The 26,920-nt window shown below is 36.7% G+C and overlaps 1 protein-coding gene across 5 annotated transcripts in view; it reads left to right on the forward strand.

The window, feature by feature from the left end:
* Window positions 1-26,920, forward strand: part of PARD3B (par-3 family cell polarity regulator beta) — a 1,095,296-nt gene that overhangs the window by 576,848 nt on the left and 491,528 nt on the right. For all 5 annotated transcript variants that reach the window (XR_001484068.4, XM_005574020.5, XM_005574021.5 and 2 more), the window contains exons 6-10: window positions 2,548-2,634; window positions 7,932-8,057; window positions 10,620-10,978; window positions 13,335-13,474; window positions 14,617-14,745. Coding sequence is in view for 4 of the 5 variants with exons in the window: in XM_005574020.5 (XP_005574077.3) it covers window positions 2,548-2,634; window positions 7,932-8,057; window positions 10,620-10,978; window positions 13,335-13,474; window positions 14,617-14,745 (841 nt within the window). In the remaining variant the exon portion in view is untranslated. The remainder of the gene's footprint in view (window positions 1-2,547; window positions 2,635-7,931; window positions 8,058-10,619; window positions 10,979-13,334; window positions 13,475-14,616; window positions 14,746-26,920) is intronic.

Below are 26,920 nucleotides of genomic sequence, written 5' to 3' on the forward strand. Positions count from 1 at the left end.
CTCCATCAAGTATTTCTAGCACTGCGGGTTGTTTTCTCTTTTAAAATAAATAAAAATATGTGAACTGGTCGATGGAGCATTATTTTTCAAATGTTCTCCTTTTCATCTTGAAACAAATAATGGGTAACATTTTATAGAGAACATGATGAGACATGGTCTATGTAAAATTATATTACTTATCTTTATTAAACAGATCTAACTTTCTGTAAGTGCTTATACATTACAGTAAACAAAATCGAAAGTCTTTTAGGCTTTTTTTCTGGGATAGTACTATTTTTGTGATAATAATTTACAAGTTATCAGAACAATTCTAGCTACAAAATTGCAACTATTGTGTGTGATGGTAGAATAAAAAATTTATTTTGAGATATTGAAAGGAGATTCTCATAAAATAAAGTCAACTTTTAAAACTCCATTCTCACAAATTTTTTATGTTTTTTTAAAAAGATTGGCTACTTAAATATGTTTGACTTTCTTAAGTGAATGTAAAAACACATTATTAATGATTGCTAAAGAGTAGGTATCAGTATGATACATATAATTTATTAATCTTATAGAAGGGATTTTGAGTGGGAGTAAAGAAATATTTGTGAAATAGAAAAAAAATGAGAATTCATAAAAGGTATGCTAAAAATTCTTAAGCTGAAAACTTAAAGTCTATAACAGACTAAACACATTCCAAACGCCTCTGTATATTACATATGGATGCTATCTCTCAGCATGTGGATACTTGATACATTTATTAGGAAAGATTTGTGTTGTGCTTTCGGTGCAAAACTATAAAAATATGTTATAAAGGTAAGGGCAATAATTTTCAGTGACTAAGCAAAATTTGAATCTCTGTTTATAAAAGTCTTTAAAAGCAGTATTGTAAACCTAGAGTGCAAATGCTTTTGGTTTAGTCTTCCTCAAATACCTAAAAATGCACTATAAATTCTGTTATTATATAAAACTTATTGCTTTTTTGTCTATTGAAAGCCATTCAACTTTCTCTGTCAACCAAGCATTTTATATTCAGACCTTGTAATGCATACCTATATATACCAGTCCATATACACATATTTATATGAATGTTCATATCCTCACATATATGGAGATGAATCATTTAATACTGTATTATCACTCTAAGATTTGTTTTGTTTTTAGCTTTTATTCCAAGCCTCTGACATAATCTGCTTGACTGAGCAAGTTTTACATATATCAGCAATATCTGGGTAAAACTCATTTGAAATTTATTATCAGATTTGAAATTTCATCATATTCCACAAATGCTGAAAACTGGTGTGCTCTTTTTTTGCATTTCTTAATGATAATAAGCTTGAAAAGAAAACACATTAAAAATCAACCTAATCCACTGATGAGAATATATTTAATGTATTTATTTTAGATTACTGATAATTTAGGGAATACTTCATGCAGAGTGAATTCATCATACATTTTGCTTAATGCTGTTCTCAGCTTTCCAGCAAGAAGCCAAAATTTCACCATTTTCATGTTGGAGCAGAAAGCATTTGTAGCAGCTGTAGCTCTTAATTTGACATCTAGTTTCAGGTCATTTTCATGTAAATAGGAAACAATGGAGACCTGCTTACAGTTTCCATAACGCGGATGTTTGCTTCAACTTTATTATTTTCTTCTGACAATTATATTTTCTCCCTGGGATTAAAGGAACCAGTAATCATTCACAGTTATTATTTTTCATCTTTATGAAAACTTGGTAGTTCTACTCTTTATTACTCAAAAGCTCCCAGTGCCTTCCATATTTCAGTCATACACACAATCTATTAATGTTTCTAGTTCATCCTTTCCTTAATCTGGGGTAGGTTAGGCAGGTCAGGTTTTCTATTTCTTTCTATAATACATTTTCTTCAGGCTTTGCAACCTCTTTTTCTACCTTTAAAAAAATATAGGAGGTGAAAATTTGGAATTGTTCTCTTGAATATAACTGATGTTTTATTGAAAAGCAGGTTTGAGTTTTGATTTATATTGCTTTGAACATGCCCATATGTATTACCAACTGTGGCTTCACAGCATTATAACATGTAATTCTGTGCTTTCTCTAATAAGTATTTTATGTCATTTTTCCTCTGTTCCAGAGAAGAAGGCTACTTTATGCTGAAGCATCAATGTGCTTTCTTCTGTGTTTTGTATGATCTGTACAGTAATTTTCAAGTGTGTTTCAATGGGGAAAATTTTAATTTTTGTGTACCTCTTTTAAAATATGTTGACTTATGCAGATTAAGTTAAGTAGGAAGGTATTTTTGTAGGTAGTCATTTCCATTTGTTCCTCTTCTAGGAGTAAACATAAGAAATCAGAGAGCCTTTTAAACATTTTGTTTTCTGGATCATCTGAACATACCAATAAATTATGTATTCTTTTGACTTAGTCTCTGCTGTTGAAGTTATATTAGTTGATATAATCTGAGTGGGGTGTGTGTGTGTGTGTGTGTGTGTGTGTGTGTGTGTGTGTGTGTGTGTGTGTTTTAGATGTGCCTTCTCTGTTTTTTAGGAGACACTCATTTGTGCTCTTGTTTTTTTCTGTCCCAGTGATATGACAAGAACAGTGGAGATTTCTGGGGAAGGAGGCCCATTGGGAATACATGTAGTGCCCTTCTTTTCATCTCTGAGTGGAAGGTAAGATGTTTTTCTCATTCTAGAAGCTCGTGCTAATGAAAACCCTGATTTGAGCTCCTTTTCCCAAATATTTTTCAGAAGGAGATTAAAGGTGAATTCTGTTATTCAAATGGATACCTCAAGACATACTTTTGTTGGCCACTTAAGTGTTGGAAACAAAAGACAATAATTGACTTTAGGATGTAATGGGGGAAAAAAATCAGCCACAGTTTCTCCATTTACACTTAATTATGAAATACTTCCTTAAAGTATCCTTGTCAGTGACACATAGTAAACAGATCCTTGGCAAAGATATTAACATATTGTTAGACAAATGTTGCAACTGAATTTTTTTGATATTCCAGAATATGCTTCAACAAGTGAGTATAATAATTCTAAATTGGTATATCCTGTTATTCCTCAAGTATGTAGCATTTAGAATAATAAATATTCTAACATTTTAAGTAGCTATATCTGATGCTGTGTATGTATGATGGCTTTACAGAAGCAACGTGTCATCATGCTGTATTTTCCTAAAATATAATTTAGTCAATTAAAAATAATTTACCACATCTTTTTGGAATTTTTAACACATTATGTTGCTAAATCCACACTGGTAAAAATGGCATTGTAGATTGTATCAACACTTCTTGAAATTTACATCTGTCTAACTGGATTTAAAGACTGTTCTCTTGATGGAAATTAAAGTGTGTGCCTCAGAGTTCATATTAGCCCTGTTAAAACAATTGTACTGAACTTGTTTTAAATATTATGTCACTTTGTAATAAAACGACCACATTTAGCACTAGACTGATATTGACAAGGGTTGTCAGAAACTTAAAATCAGTTTTTCACCAACATGACATGATTGCAGTTAATTTACTGAATTTATTTTCTTAAAAACATCATTGAAAAGGGGGGATTCCTTATTTTAGTTTAGGATATCACAGATGAGACAAGTCAATTGATTTCCCAAGGTCACACAAAATCCAGCTCCCCTAACTTCTCACTTCATTGTTCTTTCAAGAAATAAAATTTTCCCAAAGGTTATATAGTATTAATTTAGTGATTCTGAATATTTATTCAATTCAGTCTGCCCTATAGCAAAAAGAACAGATTTAGTCATGGTATTTGGGTTGGCATCACATTCAGCAGGTAGCCATCTGCTACCTGTAATTGCGAAGTCATCACCTTTTTTTTTTTTTGCAAATAACATCTGATGCCAAGCTCTCACTGGAATGAATGTTCCCAAAAAGAAATGAACCAAAAAGCTAGCAGCTCTTATTGTCTCATTTCCTGTATGTGTTAATAAGTGTGTTTATAAATGTTATGGGTTATGGCATAGGACAAACTGAGGTTGTTTTTGATAGATAGGGTGAATATTTACTCGGTTGTCATGAGAAATTCTAATAACTTTTGGCAGAAGTATACTAACAGAGCTTTGTGAACTACCAGAGCTGTTAAATGACCGGGCTCTTTAGTTTAATGATGCTGGGATAGAACACAAGATCTTCCCAATTTCCAAAAATGAGAAAATATACAGTGTGGCAGTCGCTATACTTCATTTTCAATAGTTCAGAAAACAAGCTGATCCTATAGCTCAGAAATCACATTCTCTCACTTCAAACGAGGGAAATACACTAAGCTTTATTGATTCCCTCCCTCCTCCTTCCTGGTTCTGATTCCTAGCACAAACCTTGTAGAATAGAAGAAAGAGTACTGGACGTGGTTTCAGAACTATTGGATTTGAATCCCAGTGTTCTTTTTTATAACCTTGATCAAGTCCCCTAAACTTGCCTCTTTTGAGTACCTACTTTACATCAAGGTTATGGTGATTAAATAACATTAAAAATGTGAAAGTTCCTTGTAAACCACGTAATGTATGAGTGTGTAAATCATCAGTATGATGATTATTTTGGCTAAAACCAAAAAGCCTGATTCAGAAATGCAGTTTTATTATAAGTTCATGGTTAACTGTTCAGTAACTTGGTGAAATAGTTCTATTATTTTTTTTGCTATCCACCAGTATTATAGAAAGGAAATTTAATTAAAAAACATTAAAAATGCTATGGAAGTGGAGACATGAGCCAATAAAAGTTAAGAAGTAATGAGTACAGGCTGAAACAGCATACTTAACTCAACCCATGTGTCTAGATGAAACTGCGTATAGAGCATGTCAGACAAGTGTCTGACTTCATAATGCCATATGGTTTCACTGTGTGAGCACAGGGGCTTCGCTAAGGTCATAGTGCTATACTTTGCTCTTAATTTCCTTCCATTTATTGGTTTGTGCCATTATCTTAAATTGGAATTTACATTTAATTTTTTACTAAGATTACTGTAATTGACTTTGCCTTCTATTTTTTTTCCTTTTAGAAAACTGTTGCCACACCTGTTGTTGAATAAGAAACCTAATCTAAGTTAGATCATCCTAAGTAAACTATGGTGGCTGCTCTACTAGATAAAGCCTCAATGAATCCATTAGATAGCATCGCAGAGGGATGCTGAATGCTGCTTGTATTGAGGGCCATTGGCTTTCCCAGTAAAAACAAAACAAACATAAAAAAACTCCAAAGTTCTTGCAACTAAAACACAACTTAATTTTATTCATATTTTAAAAATCAATGTTTTTTTGTGAATTAAAAACATAAATTAATTTGTTTCAGTACAGGTAGCATAATAGGCCTCAGTTTCATAGGGAAGACAGCTAAACAGGAGAGAGAACAAGGGCTGAATGAAAGCTAATAACGACTGTGCGAAGAGATGTTCAAACAAAAATACTAAGCTGGTGGAGTCACAGGCTGTGTGACATTGGGGAAAGAACAGGAAAGGGGCAAGGAGAAGATGTTGGTGCCTAAATGATGATTAGAAGAGCAAAAAGAATTGTTACCTCTCTAATTCTGTGAGGCTGTGGATTTCAGCATCCTTTATAACTGCTCATTAATGCAAATTAACTGGTTAGTCTCGGCCTATAACTTCTCGACAGCATTAATCTTTGAATTCTGTGAGTCTTGGTCCCAAATGAGACAGCTACCACAGCCCACCAGTTTAGGGCAAAGAGGATAATGAGGTATTGTTTTCTGAGCCTTCTCATAGTGGTCTGGATGAAATCAAACTGGAGGGAATCTATCCCTTCCATGGAGCAGAGAGGGCAGAAGTGGTTTGTTGCCAGGGACCAAACTAATAAAATCAGTCAGTTTTACATTTTACCGAAATTACCTCTGACACATGGGTTTTACAGTGGGCTTATTCTGTCAATAAATTTTTCATGGAAAGTTAGATTATTTAGATCAGTGAGGTTCACATAGCATACTCCAGTTGTAATATGCCAGCTAAATTGCAACCCAGTGGCCCGAAAGAATTAATTCATCTCCCAAAATGTGAAATTAAATCCTAGGGAGTAACATTACATGACTGATGATGTACTGAATTAAATTAAAGGAAGACTTGAATGCTTGTTAAAAAAATATCACTTATGTAAACAAGTGTATAACCACATGTGAGCCTCCTAATGGATCAAGTTATTGTGAATCCACCCTAACAGAAATCCAAAATGTGGACTCTTAGGATGCTGTTTAATTTAGGGAAAAAAAAAACAACACAATTTTGATCTATTATTTTAATGTGTCAAATAGTTAAATTTTTAATACTGTGTTTCAAGATTAAAGTAACACAGAATATGATTAATTTGCTAACCTACTAGAACTAGGAAATGAACCACAAGACCCCACTGCGCACTTGTGCCTATGACCCTGAGCCTTCCCTGCAATAGATGGCGTGACTGCTTGCTGTTCTCTCTCCTGCAGCAGCATGCTGTATTCATTTAACATTTTCGAAGTGGAGACCCAAATATCACTGCTATGCCTGTTGAGGTCTTGAGAAGATGGGAGCTCATTAAGGGGGCAGAGGCTCAACTCCGTGGCCACTCCAAACAGAAGGACTGCTTTCTCTGATACTTGCATTATAGATTGCCCTTTTCTATGGCTGACCCTGTTATTTACACATAAAATGTGCTCATGTTTTATTTAGATTTGAAATTTAATGTGAAGGTATTTTGTAATAGCACACATGGTTTTTATACAAAAGAGAGTGACAAAGTAGAAAAACAAGAGGATTGATAAAGCATAGATCACAGTTTCTCCAAACCTAGCAGACTCCTCTTGCAGGACATATCTATCTTTCTTACTCTGGGACACAGCTAAGCCCTGTCATATCACAAAGAGAAGGGAAATCCCACAAATGAGAAATAATGAAAATATGTATAAGTTCCATTTCTTATGGTTTTTGGTTTAGTTTTGGTTGATGTATATAACAGAATTGCGTACGAATGTACACACACACACACACAATTTTAATTCTTATGGCTATAGTTCTCTTCCTTCTTTCCTTCTCTTCCAACCTCCTCCTGATTCTAAGCTACAACCACAAAAATCCGGAAGCCCCTTGGTATCCTCTCTAAATTAGCCTCTTCTTGGTTGAAATTTCAGACAACTCTTCCCAAAGCCTGCCTTCATCATGTCGCTGCCCTGTTTGGAAGCAGGGGCTACTGGATGCCCCCTTCCAGGTCCATCAGATTAAATTCATTGACTGTTCAAAGCCTTTGTGTGTGGCACTGGTCTCCCATCTAGTTAGCTCTCATATTTTTGAAGACTCTAGGCTTGTTAATGTCTTTAGTTTTTGGACTTCAGCTGTACCCCAAATGTATACTGAAGTTACCTGGTCCTGGCCCTACAGCTTTGTCTCAGACTCCTCCATCCTGAGCACACAGAAAACGCCCAACACATACTTGATTTGGTAGCACCAACAAATGGGATCCAGCTTCCTTCTAAACTGAGTAATATGATCTGAGCTTAAATGTTTGTTTACTTCTTAAAATGCAAATTATTAGAATAGGTAGTAAGACTGCAAAACAATTACTGTGAATACCCTAATGCTCTCCCACTGCAAAACATCACGTTGCTGTGTTGGCAGTAACTCAGACTTACTTATTATAGTCAGGTTTGATGCCCTTCTCCAAACCACAAGTCTTTGGTGTCAACTCCACTAAACTAGCCTTTCAATAAGTTTACTGCGAGCATGAGAAATGAAGTCTCAGATTGATGTTAGTACTTATGCATATTTATCTAGAAGGGCTTTTTGTCCTGTAGTGAGTTTTGGCTTTTTTGGATTAGGGATTAAAATAACAAACAGTTGCCTGAATATGAAGTATAATTTCTTTTGTAAATAGAAATCAATAGTATTTCTGAACAGTTGCAAGTGGAGAAATAATTAGCATTTATTATTCAGTAATTATGTTTCAATCTAAATTTTGCATTTAGGATTCTAGGACTCTTCATCCGAGGCGTAGAAGAAAACAGCAGGTCCAAGCGGGAGGGACTATTTCACGAAAATGAATGTATTGTAAAAATCAACAGTGTGGATCTCGTAGACAAAACGTTTGCTCAGTAAGCATTTTTTCATTGTTTTATTTACTCTGTTGATCCCTAGCATGGTTATAATCATTACTGAACTCATTATGATCAAAATAGTAGGTAGAATTTCTAGTCACTTCCCTTTGAACGATCCAGGACATCCATTTTCAAATGCTTCTAATGTTTTAGCCTACTCAAAGGTGGCCCACACATGTCTCTGGCAGGTCTGAGAATGCTAAACTACAGAATATCACAAGCCTTCCTGCCTGGCTGTCTTTACTGGGGCATCGTTCAACGGGTTTGTTTTTCTTGCGCTATGGGTCAGTTAAACTGGTATTTAATGGCTCTTTTCACAGACTGTTAGTTCAGCTTATTAATTAACTTACTTTGTGTCAGCAGTCTTCCTTAAGCTAAAAAATCTGTGAGAGATGTCTGAGGACTCACTGAATCATAGAAACAAACAGAAAAAAATAAAATTAAAATACCATCTCTTGGCCAGGTGCAGTGACTCACGCCTGTAATCCCAGCACTTTGGGGGGTCGAGGTGGGTGGATCATGAGGTCAGGAGATCAAGACCAGCCTGGCCAAAATGATAAAACCCCATCTCTACTAAACATGCAAAAGAAAATTAGGCAGGCTTGGTGGTACACACCTGTAATCCCAGCTACTCAGGAGGCTGAGGCAGGATAATCGCTTGAACCTGGGAGACGGAGGTTGCAGTGAGGTGAGATTGTGCCTTTGCACTCCACCCTAGGCGACAGGGAAAGACTCCATCTTCAAAATGAATAAATAAATAAATAAATACTGTCTCCCTCAAGAAATCATCTCTCTGCATGTGAAAATGTTAAGGGAATGGCTTCCTGTACCCAGGAATTAGAGTGTATAGTAATCTGATGCATATTTTTTTTAATGTATGTTGGCATTGCAGTGGGATTCTGGACCAAAGGACTAAGTACTAATAATCCTTGGGAATCATCACCACCCTCTTGTTTCTGACCAAAACAGGTCCTAATACATCTTCTCTCTGGGCATTAGTTGTCAATATTGTATGTGTGCATGTGGACAAAGATGAGTGGTTGTGGGTAGAGGAAGAGTGGGTACTGGCTGCTAAGTATGAAAAGAAATGAGACCTTAGAAGAATCTATTGTGTTAAAATAATGATAGGCAAAACTATAATTATTATTAGTAATCTTTTAATATACTACTGTGCTTTTTCACAAGGACTTGATAATTATGCAAAGCAGTCATTACTTCTATTTTATAGAGGTGGAAAGTGAGACTCATAAAAATTTTGTATAGAGTTAGTATGGAGTAGAAACTGATTCCTATGCTAGCAAAAATAATAGGGGAACTGACCAAAGGAGTTAGGTGGCCTATGGGAAATCTTCCTTCTCCCCTAACAATTTGCAGAATTAAGCACTTCAGAAAGGGGGGTACGGGATAGAGTTTAAGGAATCAGATTGCAGTCGGGGTTATGATTAGTTATTATGTGCTATGGCTGCTAGGAACAGAGACCTGAAATAAGAGTAGCTGAAACAAGATTAACATTAATTTTTCCTAACAACAAGCAAGCGTGGAAGAGGGCACTCGCACTCCATAGTTACTGCGGCAGCTGCACAGCCATCAGCGGGTCAGGCGGCTTCCGTTTTCTGCTTTCATCTTGCCATGTGGCTACTATCGTTCAGTGGAAAAATGGGCACAAGATGGCTGCTGAGTTGCCTCAGTCACTTCTGAGTTTCAGGAAATAAGGAAGAGAAACAGGAGAACAATAAAAGTTTTTATCTCTCTACTGAATCAGCCTCTTCTAAAGAGCTTTCCTTTAATGCCTTCATTTATATCTTCTGGGCAAGAAAGACTGGGAAAAGTAGTCATTTGAACTGGGCACAGGGCATCTAGAGGCATGAGGAAGAAGGGGAGAAAATGTTATAAGAAGTTTGAGGAAGAACACAAAGCGCTAAGTCATAAAAGTGGAAAACGCAGTTGCTCTATGTGAGACTAACAGGAAGGGTGCATGTTGGATTGAGATTCCACTGAGACATTTAGGCACAGGCAAGGCACCTGCCAAAATGTCTCCATGAGCAAACATGGGTGTCAAACATGAACTTGTGTAACACAACGCATGTTAGAAAAGATCTGTACTTTAGAAGGATGTCCTAAAAGAAACCTAACTAATGATCTGGTCCAAAATATCAAATTATTTTGTTTTTTATATTCACTGTGGTAATCACTTCTGGTTAGATTTTCATCTTTAGAAACGTATAAAAGCTCTGGGTCATTGGACAAATTATTTCATCTCTCTGAGCCTCAACTTCCATGTCTGTGAAATGAAAGCTAGTTATACTTACCTAACATGCTTGTTAAATTAGAGAAGGATGCATGGTAATAATGCATGTATAACTCCGTGCAGGGGCACTGAGTGGGCAAGTAGTAAGTGATAACTAGTATGTAGTTGGCAAGGTCATTCTGTTAGGAATATTGATCGTGTCTCCTATGATTATCCACTGTGGTGCTCTTGGTTGCCATCCTGCTGGGGTATTTTAGAAGATGCTGCACCTCAAAGCAGGGTCATCCTACATTTATCAACTCTCTTTCCAGGGCTCAGGATGTCTTCCGCCAGGCAATGAAATCCCCAAGCGTGCTCCTCCATGTGCTTCCTCCGCAAAACCGTGAACAGTATGAAAAATCAGTCATTGGACCTCTTAACATTTTTGGTAACAATGATGGCGTTTTGAAAACCAAAGCGCCGCCTCCTGTCCATGGAAAATCGGGACTAAAGGCAGCAAATCTCACAGGAGCCGAAAGTCCTGAAACAGATGCATCAAGTTGCCTGCAACAAAACAAGAGTCCCCGAGTACCAAGGCTAGGAGGAAAACCATCCTCTCCCTCACTCTCCCCTCTCATGGGATTTGGCAGCAAGAAAAATGCAAAGAAAATTAAGATTGACCTAAAGAAAGGTAATTATTAAATTATGCCTAATAGCATTCTATTATTGTAACATGTAAAATTGGTTAAGAGAAATGCATTAAGGCTAATTTAGTTAATTCTCCCTTCATTTAATTGTATCAAAGAATAGATTTCAGTGTATACTTAGGTAACTTAAATTTCTTGAAATTGTACTTTTTTATTCTTTTCTTCAGAGCTTATAGATTATTTTAAAGAGGAAAATAATAAAGACATTTTGGGGAGTGGAAAGAATCATTGCAAACCTGATATCAACAGAGCAATATTGTATTACAACTTAACACTAAATAGGCACGAAAATTCAGTTGTCCCTTTTCTGAGCACGATTAGTGATTCTTGAAGCATCCTTTAGGCCATGTCCAAAAAGCGTATTGTTTTTCTAAGACAGTCTTATAACAACAAATTTTACTCCTCAGAAAGCAAATAGGTAATGTTTACTAATTTCTCTGATTCAACATCGCAAACATTTATTTAAAACATACCTAATTTCAAAAGCATGTACAATCTTTATTCATCTTTTTCAACTTTTCTATCCATTTCAAGCACAGATCAGTGAGAAGAGATCATGTGTGTACATGCATCTTTATGCAGTGTTATACACACATACATAAGCATTCATGCGCTTCTGTGCTTTTGTTCATTTTGTAACCTCTGTTTGATATTCCCTTCCCCCATTGCAACCTTCTGAAATTCTGTGTTTTTCAAGACAATTCAAAAGAAACCAAGATCTTATAGATTCTTGTCTGAATTAATAGAGAATTTATGGTCACAAGGTAGTTTTAGAAAAACTATAAATGTCTTTCGGAAACAAATAATGTATCTTTAATTAGGATATGAAAACAATTCTGGAAAGATTCTCTGATCAAAACTTCATTCACCTATAAGAATTCTATTCTGGGAATAAAATGCATTGACTAGTACATATAAAAATACTTCAGTGTACTTATCAATCAGTTTTTTTATTTAAATGCCTCAGTTGTATTTTTTGTTCAAATGATCCAGCTGTGTGGAAGACACAGATTTGGGTGCTTTGGGTATAGAAAAATGAATCAGACACAGAATCACCTTAAAAATGTATTACAAAGCCTTGAATGCAAAAATGAAAGATACGACGTCACATCTGTACTTTAGCAAGATTAATCTGACAGCAAAAAGATACACTGAAGACAAGGCCAAACAACAAAGGTTAAGTAAAGGGTGCATTGCATCTGTCTAAAGGTGGAAACATACTTGGCATGCCTTAATAAATGACTGGTTGTAGGAAGGAAAAAAGAGAAGAATTACAGTGATTGCTGAAGTTTTTCAGCCAGATCAAGTTGCATAATGGAGATGTCATTGCTAGAAATTAGAATTTTAAGTAGATGAGGATATTTGAAAAGGTCAGAATCTGGATTGGAGAGGGAGGTACGTAGTGAAGTTTGAAATGTGCATGATGACTTCTAGGAAGCTGACATCAGAAACAGACATTAGAGCCATAAAGATGTAGGTCTGTTTCACTGGAAGATATATTTGGATGCAGGAGCTGGCCAAGGCAGGGAGTCTAGGGGACAAATTGGTCCAGGACAGATCCTTGGGGAACATCTATGGCTTCATGGCAGGATAATGGGTAAGATTTAGAGAGAATGATGGATGTGATATGATCAAAGATAGGAAAATAATCAGAAAATAAAGACATGAAAACCAAAGAGAGAGTCAATTTCAAGAAAATGGTGGGAATCATCAAAGCTAGACCAACGGAGATGGTCATGAGTAGCTCACTGGTGATGGAAGCTGGAAGAAGCAGTAAGATGGAAGTAAGGATCCTTCAGGGTAGAGAAATCTGAGCATACCTTTAGACTGAGTAAAAAATACATGAGAAGGGAGAAATTGGAGATGCAAGAAGACAGGACAGGAGCAGCAAGATGCTTGCTGACCAGACAGTGGGATGCAGCAGTACGGGGAATTGAGCCACAAGTAGAGGGCTCAGCCACAGGTTGTCCAGCTCATTTAAGAGGCTAACAGAACTTAAGTCAAATGGCCTTTTGCTTCTCAGAAAGTATGAAGTCAGGTTATGGTTTATTGAGAAATCAATCTCCTGGGCATCTGGATAACATGTGCATTTCTTCTAGAACCTGAATAAGCCAAAGTGTTACACATCTGGATTGGGCCCTAAGTTCACTTTGATACCGTCATGGCCTGTCAGGAACTATAATCTGCATTTGAAACCCAAATAACTGAAGCATATTTAAAATGTCTCAGAATGTAAATATTTTGCTGATTCTATATTAGTCTAAATTAGGTAGATCTTACTGTAAAATTGAATATAATATTACTCAGATGACTATACATTTTCCTGTTCTTATACACTAGGCCCTGAAGGACTTGGTTTCACTGTGGTTACCAGAGACTCTTCCATACATGGTCCTGGTCCCATTTTTGTAAAAAACATTTTACCAAAGGGAGCAGCAATAAAAGATGGCCGCCTACAATCAGGGGACAGAATTTTGGAGGTAAGAATTGGAATTAATAGTTGTATGAAAATATTTCTCGGCATTTAAATAATGTCATTTAATTGCATTGAAATATATGTAAATATATTAATATTTTTATTTTGAGCCTAATATATATTAAAAATTATTACTTATAGACAAGATAAGAACTTTAAGTATAGAACTGGTTAATGAGGAGTCTAACTTTGTAAATCCCTAGTAAGGTCAGTGATACGGGGCCAAATGATAATGAAAACCATTTCTGATCTTACCTCTCTTACTTCTACCTCTTAGGTCCCTATGAAATTTGGATTGAATCTAAGAATTCAACATGTATTCATTTAGGGCTGAAAAGTTAAAAAGTCTTTATAATAGTCTTTTCAAACTTGGCCAGGACAAGCCAGAGTATCTCAGGTCATTCTGTGCTTTGTCCGTATCTCTATCATCTGTGCTAGGATAGCAATGAAAACAGCTGTAAGGGATTTTGCAGAGAGATATGTTTGGGATACCAAAAGCAAGAGGGTGGCTGTTTGTTTTCATTTATTTTTGTCTGAGGACATTATTGTCTTGATAATTATATATTGTCCATTTACCTTTGAAGCAATCATCTTCATTAGAAGCAACACTTTTGCTTTTCATGTTGTTCTAGATCATGAAAGAAGATGCACCAAATGACTAATGTAGCTCCAAATAAGAATTTCCAGTAATCTATGATAATCTGGTGACTATAATTTTCTAAATACATTTAAAAACTGCAGGATTCTATCGCTAGATTCGTATTTGCAGAGAAATTTGCCTTGTGATCATGGTTCGCTCTGCTTGTTGAATTAGGCAGAAAATGGCACTAAGTAAGCCTTTGAAATCTGCCTTCTACCTTAAGCAGAATCATTTTCTGGTATCTATTAGTCCAGTTTCCCCACATAAAAATCTGATGTCTTAGGAAAAACTGCTGATATTAATTACTGATTCTGAGTTCATCCAGCATCATAATGATGATGCATTATGGGAAACATTGTTGGTTTTTGCCCACGTATTTAGTTTTTATCTTTTCAGAGCTTCCTCAAGTATGGGAGCCCATTTGCTTCTTGTTTTCAAAACTATGTAGTGTAGAAGGAGGTAACAAGTACTGTGATTGTGGCTGCTTATATGATTTTATTCATTAGGTAAATGGGAGAGATGTCACTGGAAGAACCCAGGAAGAGCTTGTGGCCATGCTCAGGAGCACCAAGCAGGGGGAGACAGCATCGCTGGTCATTGCCCGCCAAGAAGGACATTTTCTGCCCCGAGAGTTGGTAATGTTCAGATCTCAGTCTCACTGAATTTTTAATGCCAAGCTTAATACACTCAATGAACTCATTATAGCTAAGAAACGAGTTCTAAGTCACAGACTTCATTCATAACCAAAGTTGAATCACACTCAGGGTATTTTACCCCATTTGGGGTATCACACTTTTAGGACATTGACACAGCCAGTGGGTATATGTAAGCAGTGCTTCCAGGGCACAGATTCAAACACCTTCAGCAATAAGCAATGATTCAACAGTATGCCACTAATTCAATAAAATATATATTGAATGTGTGATGTGTGCTAAGCCCTAGGCAAAACACAGTCAGCAAAATAATTTGTGGACCTACTTTAATGAAGTTTACAGTCTAACAGTAAATAAAAAGATAGCCAGGTGTTCAAAATGGCGATGAAGATTATGAAGGGAAGATGCGGAGTGCCATGATAACATAAAACAAGGGTATTTAACCTATTCTTGAGGGCTGGGATTGACATCTTGAGAAAGATGAGTTCAAAAGCCTTATTAAAAATGTATACCCTTAGACCTAGTAACTAGACTTCAAGTAATCTGTCCTAAACTGATGATCAAAGATGTGGAAAAAATTCATGTACATTGATTTTTTCCCCTAAAGTCCTATCTATTGTAGTGATATATTGGGTCCTGTATAACCATAAGGCATTGGTTAGATAAATAACTAGATAGCTTGCCAGTGAAATATAGAAGTACTTAAAATGGTTTCTGTAAAAAATTGATGATAGCATGAGAAATGTTCATAATCGAATACTTTATTTAAAAGTAGGATATAAAATTATGTGTGCAGTATCATCAAATTACATTTTAAAACTTGTTAACAACTAGAAGAAGATACATCTGGGATATCAGTTATGAGAGGTTTTCATTTTCTTTTTTTACAATAAATACATATTATTTATTTTATTGAAATTGTGCTTTTAAGAAGGCTATAGAAAATTCAAAAGGGGGCCAGGTGCAGTGGCTCACACCTGTAATCCCAGCACTTTGGGAGGCCGAGACAGGTGGATCACCTGAGGTCAGGAGTTCGAAACCTCACCAATATGGTGAAACCCCATCTCTACTAAAAAATACAAAAAGTAGCCGGGCACGGTGGCATGTGCCTGTAGTACCAGCTACTTAGGAGACTGAGACAGGAGAATCACTTGAACCTGGGAAGCAGAGGTTGCAGTGAGCCAAGATTGCACCAGTGCACTCCAGCCTGGGCAACAGAACAAGACTCTGTCTCAAAAAAAAAAAAAAAAAAAAAGAAAAGAAAATTCAAAAGGGATTTTATAGCTAATAACAAATAGAAACAAATGTGATAAAAGGGCTCGTATTTATTCCTTGTTATTTCCTTTGAATCTGTGTAAGAATTGACAAAGGCACATGTAGGTTCCCAGAGTTAGGTTATTAGAACAGTAAGGATTAGTTGACAGAACTGATGATATTTCACTTGAAGAAGAAAAATATTAGGAGACAGGACAATTATTATCAGATATGTAAAGAGTTATTGTATGGATTGGAAGGTAGACCTAATCTGTTTCTTCAGACAGTCTGTACCCATTAATCAACGTATGCATTAACTCAACCACTTACTAAGCATCGGCTGTGTACAAAGTTGGAGGTTCTGCGGATACAAAAATAGTTAAGACTCACTCCCTGCCCTCATTGAGCTTGTTCCAAAACAAATGGTTGGAAGAGGATAATGTTATGAGAACTTTAATGGACCTGTCCAAGAAGGAAATGGGTTAGATAGAATATTTAAACAGAGCTTGCCTCGCCAACTGTCTAAGATGCTCTAGAAAAAGTTTCCTGATTGAGGTTAAATAAGACTACACAAGCTCTAAGTTGTCTCTCTGATCCTACCGTTCTGTTACATATATTTATATTTATGTTTGAGTCTACAACCTTGTCAAATCACCTGTCTTATATATTAATGCTCCTTAATACCTGCCAAAAGGATCACTTACCTCCAAGTTTCCTTGGCATGGAATTTTCTTTCTCCCTTTCCTTCTCTTTCCCATCATCTTACCCATTTTTTCCCTTTCCTTATTGTATACTCTGGGGAGATCTGTAATAAAATAGGGAAATTAAGAAAAAGAAAGTCATCAGAGTCATGCAGATACAGTCCCCAATTCCATTCCTCTACTTGACTCCGCCATACCCAACGGTTTGAAAGGTAGAATCCTGAATGTCTATCTCATCTCCTCATACTTACTAGAGAAATGATGCAGAAACTTGGAGTCTGGATTTTTTTTTTTTCTAAAATACAGATGGATTTTTCTTTCAATCTGTTATTTATCCAAAGACCTCGGTCTTTCTCTACAAGGGTCAAAGTGAAAAGAAACAATAAAAGAGGGGGCAGTGTGTGTATGCACAGCAAGAAGCCCTTTCATTTCTTGTCTGATATTTAGGTTGCTAGAAATAAAAACTCTCCAAAATTCTCAGTGGAACTATGTGCTTGTTTCTGAGATAGGAGAGCAAAGAAAGAAGTTTTGACTGTGTATTCCATTGAACTGTAGTCCTGGAAGAAATAAAACCCTGCATAAAACCAGAAATATTTCAGCCAGCCCCTTAGCATGCAGAAGAACCCAACAACAGAACTCCAACTGGGAACTTAAACCCTTGAGCCTGCAGTTTCTGTCTAGTAGTTCCTTATACCCTTATCCCATATGACCTCTAGAATTTTTAACCCCACAGTTAATACCTTCTTCCTAGAAGCTTTGCCCCTCCCCCAGGTAAGGGATGCTGATTTATCCCAGTTTAAAACTCTGAATTCATTCCCCATCAAAGACAATTACATCTTACGTTAGCAACTGGAATAACATTTAACATGGTCTCTGGAGTTCAAATCCCAGAATTCAACTTCTGTATCTACCACTTACTAGCTGTGTGATGTAGATCAGTTTGGAAAATGACTCAGAGGCTGTTTCCTCATCTGTATTGCGAGAATTGTTGTGAAGATTAAATGAGATAATACAGACAAAGCTCGTAGCATAGTTTCTGACTAATCATAAGTTCTGAAAATATGCTAGCTATAATTTTTTTTCTAATAAAAGACCACTTCTGTAGTAGTGTAAATACAATTCTATACTCTAGATATATTACAGGGTAGATAGATTTGTGCAGGCTTGCCTGGAATTAACCACTATTTTTGAACAATGATTGTTTTATTTTTTGTTATTTCATAATGTATTCTGGGATCCAAAATACTGAATTACAAGCATTTTTATAACCAATCAAATTGATAAGGGAGGCAGCTGTATGTATTATTTTACTCTCATTTAATGGAATTTAGTGAAATTTGATTTCTATCCCAGAATGACATAGGCCAAGTCCACCAGGGAGCGTATTAACTGTGCAACTGTGAGATTATGAGGGCAAGCAAATTATTTCTTCTCATTGTTTCTAGTTCTATACTAAATTTAGAGGGTATATGCTTAGTATTCATTCCTTTAGAACTTTCTAGCAAATATCTAGACTCTCAAATATAGTTGACAGTCAACCATCCAAATAATGTGGAATTTTCTTTATCACGATAGCAAAGCAAGGGCCTTTGAGGTTTATAAGCACCCAAGTCGTGTGGACCCACAGTCTTCGTGTTGAAGAAATAAGGAAAGGCACTCTTTTTCCAGCCCAAATCCCTGCCTCGAATGCCAAGAGGCAAGAACCTTGCAGGAAGTTTAAAGAGATGTGATGTTTGGCACGTGCTGGGCTATTTCAGTGGGAATTACTTCATAGTGTGGCATGCACTGGCCTGTTTGAAAGGGCAAAATAAAGAAGTGTGTTATGTGATACATCTTTGTGTTTTCCTTTCAAAAACTTGAAGGTGATATCACTTTGGTCTCTTCTTCCTTATCATGATTGATGTACACACTTGACTTTCCATTGAAAATCTGGCAGGATGAAGGAAGGACAGCACTTCCTACTTTTGTCTTGTTCTGTCTCCTTTGAGGAAAACAAACTGTGTTTATTGTTTTCCTGTTCTAAGAAACTGTCCTCTTTTGTTAAGCGTTGCTGTTCTGCGAGCTCTGTACCTTCTTAACAGCACTGCGCTGCCTAGTTTCTGACACTTCAGTCTTCCTTACTTCCTTGTTCTCGTTAGCTTCTTGTAAAGTCTTAAAACTTAAGCTAAGGGAGCGTGTGGTCAGCAGTTAATCAGGAAGTCCCAATATAGAATCATCTCTTGGATGTGACTCTGTCATTCCAAAGACCATGGTATCCATTTCCTGGTCATTTCGCCTGACCTGCCACCTAAAAGAACTGTGCTGAACTTCTACATTCTAGTTTGTGTCGTTCTTCCTGAGCAATTGATTAACATCACAAGTTTAACAACACATTCAGCCAACCTTCTTTCCATCTGGGGCAGACCGGGTTGAAAATCAAGTGAGAAGAATTTATATAATAACATTACAACTATTTAGCTGTTTCTAGTATCTTTACCAAAAGAATGGTGTTTCAAAGGTAATCTTTCCAGAATCCCATTCTGAAAGATCCTTTGGTGTCCTCACCCCCTGACTGGGTGAGAGTTTACTGAGGAGGTGTTCACATAAGGAACATTTTTGCAGAAGGTGCTTTGAGATTAGTTTTGGTAATAGATTTAGAATCGAAGGCTAAACTGCTCTGTCTGTGTCTACACTTGAAATGAAAACTGTGCTAGTTAATCAGTTGGTGGTTTGGTCAGTTCTGTAAGAGATGTAATCTACAAGTTCTTTTCTATCTCTGATACCTGAAGTTCTTTCTTATGCTAAATGTCAGATAAAACCATATTTCCACTTAAGAAAGCTCCTGAAAAACTGAAGTTTTTCTGTTAATTTCATGGCTTCATTTCTTTAAGAGCTAGAGAGAGAAGGAGAAAGTTATTCTCTATGTATGTGTGTATACATGTGCATGTATGTGCATGCCTTCTTTTTTTATTGGGCAGAAAGGAAGATTCTGTCCTTTCTTTGTTAACTTCTTTAACATTTCATTTTCTGACCTGCTGCCTTATTTCTAAATCATCCGGAAAATCACAGCAACCCGTGGTGGGTAAAATGTGCTAAAAAAATTTCAAATGTATTTATAATTTCTACCTGCCAAATTTGCCTGCTATTTGATATTTGATGCTGGCCTCTGCAAGTGAGATTAACTACACTTCAAGCAAGCAAGTTTCTCCTGCCTGGTATGATTGAAAACCAAAAGTTAGCCATGTTTGTCATGCTGCTTTGACCTTCACTTAGGAATATTGCTTTTGCTGAGAAAAAATGATGCACATGCATGTGGAGCCCTCCTTAACAGTTGCTGAGCTTAGTGTAGTCCAACACTGTTGTAGCTACCTGTCCCTGCGACTACCTTAGCATGCGAGATGTAGTCCAACTTCTTCATAGTTTGAAATGTCAAATTATTTAGCATCATAAATTATAGAATTTTGGTTTGAAATCTTAGATGAACCTCATTTAACTGATATATTATTTCATTCCCTTTGGCTATTTGATTCAAATGATTCCATGCTTAATTAACTGAGATACTTAAGGAAGAATGAATATTATAGCAGTTATTTGTGGATAAGTAGCAGAAATTGAAAGATAATTTCAAAATGACTTTTCTACCTAAAATAATGTGCATGAGATATGTTTTGGAATTTAAATAATTATGCAAAATCCAAAGTGCCTTGCTATATTTTATGTATTCTCCAAGTAACACAGTTCATGTCTTATGATGAAGTCCTTGTTAAGATAGAGTTTCTATTTCAGCTTTTCCCTACAATAATTTCCATTTTCTTACGGCATTTTCTTTCAACCAGTATGTACTGAATCTTAGTCAAGGCTCTGCAACGTGAACTTCCAGAGATGAAGCTAGAAGCTTTATCTGAAGATGTGTCTTGTCTTCAAGGAGCTTCTAGACCATAAAGAAAAGAAGAGTGCTAAGTGGATCAAATGAGCAAATAAATTGTTATGGGGATTCAAAGGATGTCAGGAACCAAGAAAACCTTCAAGAACATGGCAGCATTTGAAAAAGAGACTTGAGAATTGAATAGAATTTCAAGATACAGAGCCACATGGGCAAAAGAAATACTCTCTTCAGTTACTCAGAGATTAGAAAGTACAAAAGTACAAGAAGACAGTAAGCAGCCCAGTTTGACAGATTACTGAGCAGGAGACTAACATAAGAAGTAGTGCTATTTTGAATACATTTGGAGGGACAAAGAGATGTTAGGATATCTACTAAGAGCTTATTGTAATTCACTAGAGGGTACCGGTAAGGAGCTTGGGACCTGGAATCAGTCACACCTGGGTTGAGCCTTGTTTCTATCACTTATTGATTAAATGGCCTTGATGAAGTTATCTCCCTGAGCCTCCATTCCTCATCCATAACATGGGGACTAGACTAGTGTCTACCCAAGAGACTAGTTGTTAGAATTAAATGAGATGCATGTAAAATGCTTACAATGGGGCACAGAGAATGGGATTTAACAAATGTTCTTTGTTATTATAACCATTGCTTATTTGAATGAGAGATATTAAATGCACAGATTAGGTTTTCCCACCTGTTAAGAATGGAGAGAAGAAAATTGAGGTAGAAAATTTTGGTTTTGGCAACTGGTAGATGTGGGAGTGAAGGAGTGAGAAATATCAATAATTCCAAAGTTTTGAGTTTAGATGTGTTGTGATATCATTACTGGTTGGCAGGAGAAAACAACTATTATTATCCTAGAGTTGTATGAGTTTCATGAATCCCAAGCTGTTTTATGGGCCAGTGAGCCTTGGCATTTTTCTTCCACTACTCTCTACTCTCATTCCAAACTCTTCATCTTTGAAAGGGAGGACACTCCTCTCCTCTTTTGTACCTCAAAAGTCCTTAAGATATCTACCTATAGGTCATTTGCTTGGGCAAAGCTTCCTTGAGCCCCCAGGTCTAGTTTATGGAACCTTACTTAGTTTTCCATCCATATTAAGGGTACACCTTAGCATGCCCCTGAATCACACAATATTACAATTTCTCCAGTAGACCTTAAGAACTATAAAGAAATAGTCCTTAAGACGCTACATTCGGGAATCTCATGGCCTGGATGTGAATCCCTGCTTTGCAATTTCATTCAGCCTTTCAGTGCCTCAATTTCCTCATTTGTTCAAAATGAGGATAAAAGCAACACCTACCTTGTAGGGTTGTGTGAGAATTAACTGTGTGCAGCTGCTGACACACAGTGAGTGCCGAATCATATTAATCCTTGTTATTTCCTGTGCCTAGAGCACAGTGTATGCTCAGTGGATATTTGTTGACTGAATGAATGAAAGCTATGCATTACTAAAGCTGGTGATATGGAAGGCTGGGAAAGGTATTGCTAAATGAGCCGTTACTGCTAATCTGTATCTAGTCTGCATTCAGTATATTATTATCCTGTACAATTCTCTTAAACCAAATTTAAAATATATATGCAGGGATTTTCTCAGATTTCTGAGCAATCGCAATTTCTGATTACAGCTACATACAACAGTGAGGGTTAGGATAGTTTTTCACATAAATGACAGCTTCAGTGGTTTAAGTTACCATGATGACATTTGCACAGTCTAGTTGTACAGTTTACTTGTAAAGACATATGAAAGCCATAAGTATCATGTTATAATTTGAAATGTTAGAAGTATTTTTACAGTATCGTGTTAAAGTATTTTAAATGCTTCAATTTGGGCTGCAATAATTAGAACAATGGTTCTCAGAGTGTGGTCTCAGGCTAGCAGTCTTGGCATCACTTGGGGATTTGGTAAGCATGCAGATTCCCAGGCTCCCTCCACACCTACTGAACCAGAAACTCTGGAGGTGGGCTTAGAAAATCTGTGTTGCAACAAGCCTTCCAGATAATTCTGATGCTCACTCAAGTTTTCATTATAAAGAACATGAAGCCTGTAGGATAACTTAGTGGCTATAATTGACTAGCTTCAGTGATCAAATTTTCAACTTTATGTCTCTTATTCTGTGAAAAATTTTTCGTTCTGGGAAAAATATTCTGTGAAAATTTTTAAACCCATTTGAGTTGTGCCTTTTTGGCCATGTGCCCCTCATTTTGGCAAAGGGCCAGTGCTGAGTACAATGCAGTTACCCAACTCAATTACCCCTGATTCATTTAGGCAAACTCAATTGTACTTGACTTTCTCAGGTCCAACTCGATTGTGCTTTAAAATTTCCACACTCAATTTGATTGTGCTCAAAATTTTTTACGTGCCACCTTGTAACTTGTAGATTCAGACACATATCACAGGAGGTACTTTGCAGAGGCTTGGAATATTGGGTTGTTGGTATTTGTTTGCAGTTATACCCATTTCCCTTCTTCCTTTCCTCTTATCACCTCTATTGGAGGCTATAGGGTAAGGTATGTTCCATTGACCCCTTACATGGACAATATTCCAGTGTCTACCCTTCTACTATGGTTGGACTCAAGTTAGAGATTTCACAGCTTCTAGGAAAGTGATGCTTAAACTATCACAAAGCAACTATGCTTAGTTTCCATTTATCTCATTTTAAAGATGAAAGTGAGACATGGAAACATTGCCCCTTATCAGCATTTACATTGTCAAAATCAGAAATACGGCTGGCTGTGGTGGCTCCTGCCTGTAATCCCAGCACTTCGGGAGGCTGAGGTTAGTGGATTGCTTGAACCCAGGAGTTTGAGACCAGGCCGGACAACATGGCGAAACCCCATCTCTACAAAAAAAAAAAAAAAAAAAAAACCCAAAAATTAACCAGACATGGTGGCACACACCTGTAGTCCCAGTTATTTGAGAGGCTGAGGCAAGAGGATCATCTGAGCCCAGAGAGGTAGAGGCTGTAGTGAGCCAAGATCACTGCACTCTAGCCTGGGCAACAGAGTGAGACCCTGTCTCAAAAACAAAGTCAGAAATAGCTTTTAAGTAAGACTTCCACCTCACTGAGGTAAACACTGTACCTTCTCTCACTTGTGCAATGTGCTCAGAGACTGGGTCCTTATTTGTGGCCAGCTTTTTGAATGTACTCAATAGCCCACAAGGCCAAGGGATTAATGGTCATTTGCTACTCCCTAGGAAGTACTTATATCTGGAAGAATTCTACTGAACTATTGTCAGCAAAATCTAGTCTTGATAAAATAGATGATGATAAATGCTGTGGTTCAGCATTATTAAAACAGATGGAGGAAGTGCAGGGTGATTTGGCCAGGTCATATGGCTTCCAGGTGTCAGAAAGTACATACTTAATGGCTTTTATCACAAGACGGGTTTTGTTGGAGATTGGAAGGTAGTGGAAGAAGGAGTGTTCTATGCTGTAAAGCTCTCATGATATTTCAGAAAACTGGGGCCTAAATACATTGTCTTGCAAGGTTAGCAGTGAAGAGCTATGAGATTTGGCCTCATTTTCATGGTGCATGACATATGTGTTATTAGTGGCCACTGTGGCTATGATTAGGCTTCTGGAGGCTGGAGAAAAAGAACTTTCTGAATATATATATTTAAACAGCTCAGAAAAAGTCATATTGTGACCAATTACCTACTATATCCTTCTTATCACCCAGTTAGCCAAATGCTACCAGTAATTTAGGCCAGCTATTGATTTGGAGCAAGCTGGATAAGCAGTTTGTTACAAAACTTAGGGTACAACCTCGATTTGCTTAATTGCCTTGATGCCTGTGATCAGTACATTTGTTAAGGTACATTTGGTGTAAGATAAGGAAATGTGTTCATTTTGTAAAGGATACTTAAAGATTAGGGAAAAATATACTGCCTTAATTGATGGTGGTTGACTTTTCTAGCTGTTATCAAAGTAAATACCACACATGTGAAATTGCCACTACAGTCCATCTCATTTTGAGAGTATAGTCAGAAGTCTGAACATGTTTCATCTGCCTGTTTTTCCAGGAAAATGTGTGATCTTTATCATTAAAGAATATCAGCTTAAGATCACCTTTTTTTTTTTTTCTTCTTTTTCCTAAGGGCTGATAAAACAGAGATAGACACTTAAATAACAATCTGTTGCCACTTACTCCTTCTCCTGCCCCGTCCCCAAAGATTCTCTGGGCAATGACTTTTAAATATGTTCTCATTATTTTTAATGAGTGTGCAGAACATATGACGCATAATGCAGCAGTAGATAGGTGCCCTTTTACTGAACCTGTCAGATACAATCAAACATCGCAGGGGTTAAGATGCATTTTTCTTTAAGATATTATAATTATTTAAATTAAGATGTTCAAGTACACATCACATACGAGTCAATTCTTGCTGCTGCCTAAATGAAGCCCCACCACAGTCCCAGCTCACTCTTTAAAAAGAATGTTTTATCCCATATGTTAAAAAGACAAAAGAACATTTAATATTGTTATGTCTCTTTAAGTTTACCCTTCTTAAAATCTGCCCCGGATGGCAGGATATTCAATTACAAACGAGTTCAATTATGTTTCCTGGCCACTTATTGAGTTATATGAAGGACTTTTATCACCTAGTCTTTCTGTAATTAATTCTTTGCATTTCTTAGAGGTTTAGCACCACCCCCCCACACCAAAAAAAAAAAAAGATTGTTTAACAGCTTGAAATGTTGTTTCAATTTTCTTATATTTCCTCTTTCTCCCCTTTACCTTCCTCCTTTTCTTTCCATTCTTGCTTCTGACCTCCCATCATACCTTTCTAGAAATAAATAACCCTCCATGTATTTCTCAACTATACAGAGCGTATTTACTATGCCAGGTGGTGGTGGACATAATAGTATATTACATTAAGTTACATTAAATACCATTGAAGATGGTGGTGATGGCAGTAGAATGGAGAAAGGTATCAGCTTTGAGAACGGCAAAGCTGCCTATGCTATACATTCATCCCATAAATATTGGAGCCTATGGTTCCTGACTTATGGAAATGCCGGCCTTAGTGCCCTACAGGTAAGTTACAGACTTTCCACGTGACTTGAAAGAGCTGGCTTTCTCCCTTCTCTCCTTCCCAGCAGCTATATATTTCATCTTTAGACCCTTGACTCCCACTGGAGGAGAAAAACAAACAGAAACAAATGAACAAAAAAGCAAACAAAAAACAGCACAACAGAAAAACAGCGAGCCAAAACATCTTAACCTTGATTTACTTTCACTCTATCTCTCCAAAATCAAATGTTTCTCTTCTATGATAATCAAAGAAAGGTTGATGTTCAGAAGAATTGCCATCTTCCACCTCTATTTCCCTTTTTTCTGGGTCCACATTGGAGAGGACAGGAATCAATTGTTCAACAAATATTTACTGAACACCTACTGTTCCCAGTTTAGCTGATCAAATATTTATTGAATGTTTATTTTTGCTAGATGCTGTTCCATGCAGTGGGTATTCTAAAATGTACTAAAACATGATTCATTAACTCCAGGAGTGCATAGATCATGCTAAGTGGTATTAGAGAAACAATATAAGAATATAGCATGGTACCTGTCAGTAGGGAAAGCTAATGAAAGAAAAATAGTTACACGAGTTTAACTATTTAAAGAGGTTCAGGGGCTAATAAGGACATAAAAGTAATAAAGAGGAAGAAATTAAAGTTCTTTAAAGTCAAAAGGCTTTAAAAGTCAAAGGACTTTAAAATCATGAAGGATTTCATTTATGAGGTGGGACTCTGGTCAGCCCCTAGATAGATTCAAAGAAGCAAGAAGAGAAAAAACTTCCAGAAATGTGGGCAAAGAATGAGTAACAAACATCTTTCCGAAGGCAGGAAAGAAAACTGAGGAAAAGGAAGGAAAGGAACAGAAAGGAACATTTTTGTTAGAGTGACAATATTGTTGGCCACTTATGCTATCTTTTAAAGTCGGTAACAAGACCATTTATTTTATAAAAACCCATCAAATGTGAATTTAAAATCAAATTAATGCCCTCCTTTATAAGTTCTATGTTTTAGTTATCTCTTGCGGTTTAACCAACTACCCACCACTTTAAGGGTTAAAATTATGTTTTATTATTTCTCACAGTTCTGTGGGTTGTGTGACTTCTTCCCCTGCCAGTTTCATTTAGACTTATGCATGGAGCTGCATTGAACCAGAGAGTCTGCTGGGCGGGAAGGTCCAGAATGGCCTTCCTTACACATGTCTGTCAGTTGGTACTCTAATAGCTGTTGGGTGGGACACCATGGTCCTCCCTCATGTGCCCTCCCACCCTCCAAAAGGCTAGTTCAGTGTCCTTACATGGCATTCTCCAAGACA

Source organism: Macaca fascicularis, chromosome 12 (genome assembly GCF_037993035.2).
Source record: "Macaca fascicularis isolate 582-1 chromosome 12, T2T-MFA8v1.1".
NCBI classification, from domain to species: Eukaryota; Metazoa; Chordata; class Mammalia; order Primates; family Cercopithecidae; genus Macaca; species Macaca fascicularis.